At 48.6% G+C, this 11,234-nt stretch overlaps 1 protein-coding gene across 1 annotated transcript in view; it reads right to left on the reverse strand.

The window, feature by feature from the left end:
• LOC142589624 (caskin-2-like) overlaps positions 1-6,733 on the reverse strand; it is a 330,427-nt gene extending 323,694 nt beyond the window's left edge. Inside the window, exon 1 of the mRNA XM_075701132.1 lies at positions 6,106-6,733. Coding sequence (XP_075557247.1) covers positions 6,106-6,238 — 133 coding nt within the window. The 5' untranslated portion in view covers positions 6,239-6,733. The remainder of the gene's footprint in view (positions 1-6,105) is intronic.
• Between the last annotated feature and the right edge of the window lie 4,501 nt (positions 6,734-11,234).

Genomic DNA, 11,234 nt, shown 5'->3' on the forward strand with positions numbered 1-11,234 from the left:
ACAAAAGGTCTCTTCTGCGTTTTCTTGTGGGCAGACGAGCTACCCGCCAAGCTTCCAGTGTACTTGCAGGCAGGCCACCATCTTGTTGGGGCAGCAATGAGTGTACTGTATAGGCCACTCTAGCAAAGTAGTCTGCACCATTTGTGACTTCGATTCTGTCTTCGCGAAGCTGTCTTCGCCGGATTCGTCAGAATTATAACGAAGCTTCTGTCCACTTTACTGTCATCGCGCTAGCCGTCTACGACGTGTGTCACAATACAGCCACAATTTACAGGGAACTAAGCGAAACATAAAAAACAGCGTTTTCTTCTTTTCTGTACATCGTAAATAAACCGGAATCGAATTCGCCTCTTGGGACGTCCTGCAGAGCGCTGCTCTGCGAAGCAGCATTTAAATAACGCTTGCTCTCTCTCTCTCACGAATACCCACGAGAGCGCCCAGGGCCGCCTAACCTCGATGATATTTGTGGCGCCAAGGCTTCGTCAACTGTGCTCGTGTTGCTGCGCTACTGGTCGACAATCAAGCCGCATGAAGAAGCCGCGACTTTCTGCGCGCTCGCAGCTGAAAAATCCTTGGCCCCCTGCCCCACCCCCCACCCCCTTATTTTTTTACCACATCGCGAGGCCTTTCACGCCCCGCGTCCTGCGTAACTGAAGATGTATACGTCCGCTGCATCAGCAGTGACAGCTATATACAGCGATAGTTGACGTTAACGAACCTTCACAGGAAACAAAAAAGATTTTTAAAAAAATTTGTTAAATATAAAGTAGGCGTGACAGGCACGCGCATTTGTGTTGTCCGTTTCCCTTTTCTTGGGTCAGTATCTGCCCGCCTACCTGTTTTCTAACATGAAACCCTACCAACTAGCTCAACATCCTGTCGTTCGAAGTTTTGTAACTGAAGCGTCACTAACTGAAACGCCTGTACACCAGATTTCCATCATACGGGCACTAAAGCGAAAGAAAATTGGGCTATACTAGTACAGTGGCTTGGGATAATACCAACAAAGGCGTTTTTTACGGTAGGAGGATGCTTGACAAACCAGAGAAACATGAAAGAAGTAAAGGCGGGTGGCGCCGCCACCTTGAAGCTCTGGTACAAGCCAGCTGTGACGTCACAGATTTTGAATGCGCCTGCTCGCGCTAAGTGGGCTCTAAATCGGTAAACATGGACTACATTCTATTCTAAAGGAATCAGAGACTGAACGCTGGTATGGCTTTGAGAACTCTTACTGCTCTGCAACGGGCTAAATACGAGAAAATACTGCGAAATCCATGACGTCACACTGACGTACCGGCTATGAGGTTTCGAAGCGAAAATCAGAACGATAACTCTCGCTTTCATTTTTTCGATCAGTATTTACTTATTTCCTGACAAACCAGCAAATGTGGAGTCTTGAGAAAACAATTAACCAAAGCAAACTTATCGATGTCTCTCTCAGACCTAAACCGTATGGCAACCCGAAGCATTTACTGACCGCTTCGTTACAACTGCAACAAACGTCAGGCACACTGCAGTGACCTTACTGTACGTGCATCGATGCCGCCTAATCCGCTGGTGTCGAGCGCCGATCCTCTGGCTTTGAATGACTCTAGGGCAATCGGCACGCCTCAGTTGAATAGTTCGCGCGCTCTCCTAGCTCTAATTCCTCTCCCCTCCTTCTCCCTCCGTCACGGCAACAGTTCTTGAAGAAAAGTACAACAGCGTGAGATCTGGTGCCATTGAGCAATAATATACCGCCGGAAAACTTCACAAATCGGGCATGGTGACCCGGTTGCGGAAAAGTTTGCGAAATAGAAGTTTGCCTCATGCTGAGTTTGTTCAACTCGGACTTATTATATCAATCAATCAATCAATCAATCAATCAATCAATCAATCAATCCGCTGGTCGGCCGGGCGGTCATCTTTTTTTATTGATTTTGGTGAATACATACATAATACCTGAACCAAGAGTCAACAGGCTGGTTGCCGGTCCAATTCAGTCTGCATGCGTACAATTCAATCCGCAATATTTTGCAGAAATTCCAACGTAACAACACCCTCGGAGAAGTTGAGACGACTTCGCGCGAGTTAAATCTTCGCTCAAGTGGAGCGGAATACCGTACGATTTCGCGCACTTTCTTAAGATCAAGCGGCAACCTGTGGCCGCGATGGGCTTGAATTCCGGCCCGCCGAGTCGAGGACATCGAGGTGCCTCCGGACGAGTGAACGACAAGCGCACCGACCGGCTCTACACCACTCTAATAAAGCCGGTCGTGGGCAAGCGCTACCCTCGACGGGCAAAGCGCAAGAGATCGCCAGGTGAGAAACACGTGTGCGCACCGCACCATGCTCGCAGCCTGCCACGGGCACAGCTGCCGCAGTAGCATACACGCCAAACTAAACTCCCGCCACAGGCGCCCCCCTCTCCACGGTGGTGTAGGCACGGCGCACCGAAACGGGACTCTGCCGCCTACCCACGAAGGAAGAAAACAAAACGCGCATATCGTTTTATTTATCCCCCCCCCCCCCCCCAACTTCCCCGATTCTTTGTCCTCTTCTCCTTTACGGTGAGACGGAAGTAGCTTTAATTTTAGACTTCGAGCGGCTGCACAGCTCTTGCGCGCGGGGCTAGGCACTAGTTTTGGAGGACCGCGCGGTGAGCTGCTGCGCAGCCGTACTACGCACAAAACGGGCGCTACTACACACGAGGTCTACGCACTCGGTGCCAAAGGGAAACCGACACGCATCCTACAGAGGTTGGTGCAGACCGAGTGAGGGGACTAAACTTGGGCACGTGGGCGCCTTGTATATTCGCGTCTTTCTTTCTCACCTTCGCGCACACCCTTTCCCTCTCTCTTTTATTCATCTTCAAGCCCGGATCGCAGATATATCAAGCGCCCTCACTCTATGGCCTCTGTTCTCCGTTCACAATCGGCGGCGCAAGCTTACAAATTCACGTCAGAAGAGACGCTGCACAGACCTCTGCCCGGTATAACGGTGCGCCGCGTTGGCACTCATTATAGGCGCTGGAAAGCGCCATTATGGTGGAACCTCGATGGTACCATCACGGTTGTAACTTTTTTTTGAGATGATATAGCTTCACTGTTTTCTAGTCATCGTCTCTTTGGCAGAGTTACAGCAACGACGGTTGTTAAGGCTACTGTGGCGTCTGTTGCAAGCCTCATCGTGTTTATCAGCATCGTTTTCTAGACGCATACAGAAATCGCTAGAAAAGTAGCTATTTGCTGCCAATCGTGATTCGACCCCCGGTCCGCGACGTCTGAGCCGTCGTGCCGTTCTCGGAACCATCACTGTCATCGTGCCGTCGTCGCGGTCGTACTTGTCGTAGTTTAACTTAGATCAACTGTATGAACTGTATGATGGCATTCTTCCAGAAGTCTATTTTAGGTAATTTCGCGTAAAATGTTCATACTTATAAAATAAAATGAAGGCCCAAGTTCCGTTTTGAGAATTTTTCGGCGAAACCATAGCGTCGGTACGTCGATGTGACATCACGCATTTCAATGTTTTCTCTCTCGCTCTTTCGTATTTGATTCGCAATACCTTGCACACATTGGCTCACAATAAAGGTCACTTTCTTTTGTATTTTTTATTTCAGTGTCAATCCTTAGTTGTTTCTCAAGTTATACAAATGTCGAATAATATGATGATTTCCTCTGGCCCTTGAGAAAGATGTACCCGGGTGGGCCATTATGTGGTCCATAGCCACAATATACTTGAAATTAGTCTATTAGGTGGAAAAGGAAAGGGAAAATACACCGTAAGTGACATAATCGGAAAAAAAGGAAACCGTCCGGTTTCCGGCGACTTGTTCAAGACCTGCCGTCTGAGCTCACTGGTTCAGGCGGGATAACGGAATTAAGATTCTCGCGGTCGCTGGAGAGCACATCTTTTGCTTAAACACTCACTTGTTCAGAAAAAAAAGTGGCAGTTTCGCCCGAAAGGCGAAGCATCGATTGCGATGGCAAATTAGTGACCATCTATATACACGAAGGAAACGTAGGCATAGTAAACAAATTAACAAGCACGGTGTCACGCGCGCACAAGCAAACATGAACACATCTCACTCGGTGACCTAGGAAAATCACTGTCAAAACGCTGGAGTGAGGAAGCACGGCAGCAGCAGCGAGCGAATTGACCTTCGTGCTGCGCCTCGCATCCAACGCGAACTAAGCCGCGGAAAGACAGCCCGCGGCAGAGTTCGTCCACGGCGCAGATGGGTTTAAGATACAGCGACCCGGAGTAGAATGCACCCCTGCCCTATCCTCCACCCCGGAGCATTGCGCGCGACGGAAGACGGCAAGCTTCCTCCCGCTTATCTCTCTTGCGTGCGCGAGATTGAGCCGCGATCCCCGGCTCACCCTCGCACGCTTCCACTCGCACATACTGCATAGGGCGCGCGGCGACGATTTTATCGCCCTTGGACTTTATATGGAACCTGACGGCGACGGGAGAAATGCGCCTGGAGCGTCCATATATTTGGTATCGCAATAAAAATGTTCAATGTCAAGCCGGAAGAAAGCACCGATCATAGAAGGCGTATGAAGCTGTCGACGCATCAACATCTCGGTGAGTCCACGCAGATTGCGGTTTCGGCCGTCTTCATCCCTGGCATTAATTAAGCTTCACTAGACAGGCGAAAACACTTGGACTGAGTGCTTCTATTTTGCTTAATAAATAAATTGTTCGTGTCTGTCTGTCTTGTAATTGGATTTGCCCGCAGGCGACCCCGTACACTTTTCATAATGGAAGGCTATTTATTCTTTTAAGCAGTAGCAGGAGTTACCGAAGAAGAGATGAAAAAGAGGAAATACTTTTTTTCCGCGATTTGTGAGTGGAGGCCTTTACTACAATATGCCGTTGTCAACACCATTTCCTGCAAAGCAGTTGCCTCTCGATGTAGCTTGCACATGTGTGTGTGTGTGTGTGTGTGTGTGTGTGTGTGTGTGTGTGTGTGTGTGTGTGTGTGTGTGTGTGTGTGTGTGTGTGTGTGTGTGTGTGTGTGTTTGTGTGGTTTAACGACTGTAAAGTAACGTATATGTTCTGCCTACTTGATTTGCAGAGTGTTTAACATCACTTGTTTTTTTCGTCCCCTCTGATTCTTCAACACGCGCTGTCGGTGATGCGACACAAATCAACGCACAAGCGCACCTGCCAGGTGCGTACACAGCCTACCGGCATAACAGATGGCGACGCAATTTCAGGTCATCCGTTAGCAGAGAACAAACCGGCTGGTTAATAAAACAGTAAGTTAAAACGAAGTAGTACAATGTTCGGTCAAACTGCGCCGATGTGACGACCAGCAGTATAGTACAGTTTTCAACGCGAATGCGCAAACTCGGCATGCTATCAACTCAACTGTCCCCAGCGCGCCACGTGCACCTGTAAATGATATACCTTTCCGCCAGCCTCCGGCCACGCTGGAAGACCGCACTGCTCAGCTCGAACCTGACAGCACAGCTCTGGGCCGTCCAGCTAGCCGAGGAAGCCGTTTCGAGACAAGGTCTCGGAACCGCGTCCGCGGCGGGTGCCCAGACCCACTAAAGAGACGCCGGACTCAAATCTTGTTGATTTGAAAATAAAAGTTTACGCTCCCGGTTTCGCCTGCAGCGATGACGAAACGTACCGAACTGTCGAACGAACAGGACTGACCGTAGCTGCTCTCAACGCCATACGAACTTCCATCAAGTTTATATATGACCGGCCAGTTCTTTAACGTCATTCAAGCTCGAGTTTGCTAAAGCCAGTGATCAAGTGATCATACTCGCAGAGTACGCTTTTAAGGGTGAACTGAATTTATTACACTTAAAAAATAAATGTAATCGAAAAAAAGCAAATGTAAGAATCAAGAATCAAGCAAGGCCCAAACATAATTGTTGCAGAAATTACTACAAGCTAATCATAATTGATCAGAGAATGACAATTGCAGCAGTGTTTCTGTTCAGAAACTACATACCCGTTACGTTAAAGATTCAAGTGAGCAGACGAAAAGCTAATTAAGGGAGTTGGAGAAAACTCCGACAAAAGCACTTTGCGGCAGTAAGTATAAACGACGCTCTTACGGCAAAGCGCCAGCGAGTAAGCAAAAATGTCAAAACTTACTTTTCGGCGTCCTGAGGCCCTTCTTTTTAGAAAGCGTCCGCAGAATCGCCGGAATATCCTCATTGCGTACAGCCTGGAAGAGCTGGTTCTCTTTCGACGCAGACGATACCGACGACGACGCAGACGACAACATACTCGAGGCGGGAGCGCGCACGCACTTCTTGGGGCGTAAACAGAGCTCTGTCAACACACGTTGAGCGCGGCACGGGCCGATTTGACGACGCTAGATTCACGGCTCGGTACGATCAATTATCACCGAAAGCGATAATCGAAAGTACGAGACCCACAAACCGCACCGCCCTCACATGCGCTGGCAGTCGCCGAGCCATGCTTTCGCTCTTCTCAAAACAGCAGAAGCAGAAGCAGCAATGGCGATGAACTACCAGCGCCGGGCGCCACTTTCGAAGACATCGCAAAACTCCGCGAAAACTTTCTCACCGCGCTGACTCGCGGCACGCAAACGACACGCACAGCATGGCACTGTCACCCTCGACGCCCATCACGCGTCCAAACACGACTTCAGCGAGAGTTGGAGGAGCCAGGGTCGAAAATCCGAACAGACGGCGCGGCGTCGACTCGCGGGTTCAAAAGCACGCGTCGTCGAGTGCCGTTGATCTCTCGGCGTGTTTACGCGCTTCCGGTGAACGCCACAGGCTGGCGCTACGGTCCAAGACAAAACGCGGAGCCCTTTTTCATAATAGCGCACACACCCTCCATGCATACCAAGTTCAAAACTTACCACATTCTTATACCAAAATTTTGCGTTTACAAATTGTGGCGCCACCTCTACGTAAACATTTAAACTATAATTTATTACATTTTGCTTTAAGTTACGAAAACGTTGATTTGCAAAGGTTCATAGAGAACGCGTAAATCTTTTACTTTGAATTTGTTGTTGGTAAGACGTGGCTGCATATTGAAGCCTACTGGAGTAACTTATGGTCCAAGAGGACGCCAGAATATACCCTGCCGCCTCGGCCAATCAGAGCAGGCCTTTCCAGCGCCGTTCTGGCTTCGAGAGTTTTCGAGCAGACGACAGCGTCGCGGGCGAGGCGTAGTGAAGAGAATGGAAAGAATGAGAGAATGAAGAATGGTCGTCTGCTTCTTTTTCTATGTTAGAATGTTTCGGATACTCCTTTTTTCTGCGTTACGATCTTTCGGCCTAGGCGTGCGGTTTTGCTTTGTGGCCTGTGCCGACTCCGGCGCAGGGTCTAGCTTGAGGGGAGAAAAACCTCCGCTGCTTTCTTCTTCATCTACTTCTCCGTCGGAGAAGTGGAGCGACGGCGAGCGTCCTTGGAATTTCTACTTCCTAGTTTCGCAGTTGCTTGCTTTTCGCTATGTTTACGTTTTCTTGATTCGCTTTCTCCGCGCGCTGCCGCCGCCACTTTCTCAGTTTATTTGCTCGTCCGGCTCCCCTCAACCGCACCACGATGGTACGGAGCATAGCGCGCCTTGCTTAAAGATAGGGCAGTGGGTGTGGCTTGCAAGAACGATAAGAGAAGAAACAAAATAAAGTACGCTTTTCAGATGCAGCACAGAGAGATCCCTTCAGAAACGATTGCTGTGGAAGCAGCAGCAGCAGACGACGACGAACAGAGTTTGCAGATGGCAGAGCCAACATGGTCGGTAAAGAAGAGTTGGGAATCGTCGCACGGCACGCCTCGTACAAGCGAGACCGTTGGAGAAATGAACGGTTCAGAATTCGGGAGAACGGAATAGCAGTACCGACTCAATTTGCCTCGTCCGGATAAAACAATTCACAGGCGGTGCGCTTGAAAAAGCACATGCAAAAGACGAAAACGTCAAAGAAACGAGTCGCACGAAGCAGCAGAGGAACTAAATGAAGCGCCTTCGTTGGGTCGCAGACGAACAATCTGCGAATGCAGACGGAAAAACATTCCGAGCTGTCTTCTATATACAAATGGGAGGTTCGTATCGCGCATTGGGGGAACAAAAAGCAAAGCAATTTCATTGGCGCGTTGGGCGGCGACCGATGGAATTGCGCGTTTATTAAATCAAACAGTGCACGTTTTGTTGTTCCGGCAATCGCTCTCTCCCCTGTAATCGGTCCCTTGATGTTCATTTCCCTTAGTGCATTTTCTGCCACGCCAGTACCGGCAATCAACTTTCCTAGCGCTTCTACTACACGCCTTACGAAGGCGCTGTAGATAACCGCAACAAAAACATAAACCAAACACCGTAATAAGTAACGGAGCAACAGTCGCTGGAAATAAATGGCCATCCGAGCTGCCCAAACGACTTGTACGAATGTTATTTCACAGAGTGCGGGCGTCTTACAGCCAAGAGGAAGTCAAAGCTAAGGGGGTGGCGCGTTTGACACTGAGCAGACGTGCTTGTACGCTGGGCTGGGGGCGTGCGGTTGAAGAGCCAAGGCTACATAGGTATATGTGATCGACTTAATACAGAAATAGCGTCCTGGAAACCATTGAAAGTCAAAGCACAGGGAAATGGGGACACGAGGAACGCTCGGGCGGGTGCTTCTTGTCTGCCGCGAGCTTCGTATAGAACCTGACAAAAGAAATAAATAGCCCCTCCAAAGAAATAAAAAGATAAAGTAAGGAAGACGAGAGAGAGAAAGCGTCGTTACGAAACGCCCTGCGGGATGATATCCATGTGCGTTCCAGTTCGTGCCGCAGTGAGAAAATCGTCCGCTCACCCCGCGAGCAGACGATGTCTGTCATTAGCAGAAGACGGCGTTTGTAAGGGCACGTGGAATGTATGCGGACGCATTCTCAAGCTACCGAAAATTATGCGCTCACGCTGGCTTTAGCTAATGTGAGCAATAATAACGCAAACACATTAACTCGAGCTCGTTCAACGAATTAGACGGTTGGAAAGAGATAAGCTAACGCGTGGTGTTTCCTGCTCAAGTCAGGTAGCGGCGCAGGCCCAGTTGGTTGAATATAAATACCTTTTACTAGGCAGAAGGATTACATATGCCTAATGGTTGCTGCCTCATGCAGCAATAAAGAAAGAAAAGAAGAAACAAAACGCAGGAGAGAGTTCGATGACAGTCGCACCTTCTTGCTGCGCTAGTAAACCTATGTCGGATTCAGCATCGGTAGCTGGGCTATAACGAGTCCCAACATCGGGTAGAAAGTCCAAATTTACTTCAATATTCGTAAAATGGCCGCAGTCGCGATCTTCGTCCCAGAGATCCGAACGGCGAGCAAGGAATCACGGGGGCACGCATCCCGCTTAAATGTGCATCGGGAAAGCATCGGGAAAGCATCGGGAAAGTCCTTTATCGGTCCCTGCTATCAAAGCCGGTGCTATATGGCCGGTGCGTTCTGCAGGCGCGGAAGTGGTGCCTCGCCGGCCGAAGTGGTAACGCGACGAACGATTTGGCAGAACTACGCGGCAGTGGTGGCGATCGATGGTGTATCGGCCACACCTGTAAACCAGTGTGCTGCGTTGCAGATTCTCATAACTTTTTTTTTATTGCGACAGCGTGCCTTCTGGCATAAATAATTATTCGCACGTGTATATACATGCCGGATTCGCGGGGGAAGTCCAGCAGTGTCCGGTGGTGAGGCCCCAATATCCACCTGTCTGCATCTGGCGGCCGACCTGGGGGGTGGTCCACATCGAAGCAGGTGTTTCTGGCGCAGGGCATGTAGAGAGGGGCAAGTCCAGACTTGAAACTCGCACCATGAAGGAATTTCGTGAAGTTCGCCAAAGAGTTTCAGCTGAAGCCTCCACATTCGCGACCCGCCCTGGTCACTTAGTACCTATGCATTTGCTGTGACATAGTTACTAGCGCTAACGAGACTAACGGGGAAAGAAAAAGTTGGGACAGGACAGAGCGCTCTCTCTTGTCCCAACCTTTTTTTTTCTGTTAGACTTATTAGCGCTAGCACCTATGTCACAGCAAATGCATGCACACCAACTAGCCCAAGTATCTGCATTAATTAGTACCCGTCGTGCTGCTAAGCCCGAGGTCGTGGGTTCGATACCCTGCCACAGCGGCCACATTTCGATGAGGGCGATCGAAACTCAAAAACCCTCGTGTACTGTGCATTGCGAAGACACTGAATAACTAAAGATTGTCAAAATTATTCTCGAGTCCCCCGCTGCTATGATCGTGTTCTTTTTTTTTTCTCCTGTACTTAAAGCAAGTTTCTAATCTGTAGAAGACTGTATCGAAGCTGATTGTGAAGAAAATGAAATAACCATAAGAAACACTCGAACGGCCAGCCGAACATTATACAAAGCATGAAAGTACAGAAAACTTAAGTACGAGTAACCATGTATGATAGTGCTTCACGGTGCTCCAGGTTCAATGATGAACCGCACACGGAAGTGGCACTTGCGGTACGCAGACGTAATCGGATGAACCAAAGCCCAACAATCGCCTTTTCTTTTTTCTCACTACGAGCAACGCGGGTCGTCTTATTCTTTTATTGATATCATATAAGGAGATGTTGACGCACAATTTAAGGCGCCGGCTACTCCTTATCTCTTGAATGGTTCCATCATACAACACACAGGGTTCAAGATTACATATGAAATAATCTTTCCACAGAAGCACCAGGACTTATCACGTAATGTGTTCACAGAAAGACTATGATATAATAAACACATGGTACATACAATATACAAGGTAAACGTCTCCACAGTTATGTAGATAAAAGTCTCAAAAATACAAACGATACTGTCTCCTAACGACACAGTCTCTAGTCAGCGGGGGGTACATTCATCGTGTAAATGCATTATCACGTATAGTCACAACAAAACAGTCAGCAACGTGTTCCTTTCTAGGGACACCTTGTACAACTATATATTGCACCATTGGCTTGAAACCTTTTCAAAAGCTCACTCGGAAAAAAAATTAGATGGAATGTTTTTCTTGGACACGAAGTCAGATGCATGCGATACTGTACGCAAACGGTTTAATAATATTGCTACGGAACAGTATTTGCGATCACGAAGAGGCGAGCAGTGTGAAGACGACTACGATTACAGGCTAGCGCGGGCTGTTACACCTTGGCCAAGCACGGCGTATTTTCTTGTAAATATACTTGTATATAGCTTTTCATCTGCGTCTTCCTACGTAACAATATTCTTAATTATATATTATTTAAACCATCTGCATACGGCAATTACAG

The sequence above is a fragment of the Dermacentor variabilis genome, chromosome 8 (genome assembly GCF_050947875.1).
Source record: "Dermacentor variabilis isolate Ectoservices chromosome 8, ASM5094787v1, whole genome shotgun sequence".
Lineage (NCBI taxonomy): Eukaryota > Metazoa > Arthropoda > Arachnida > Ixodida > Ixodidae > Dermacentor > Dermacentor variabilis.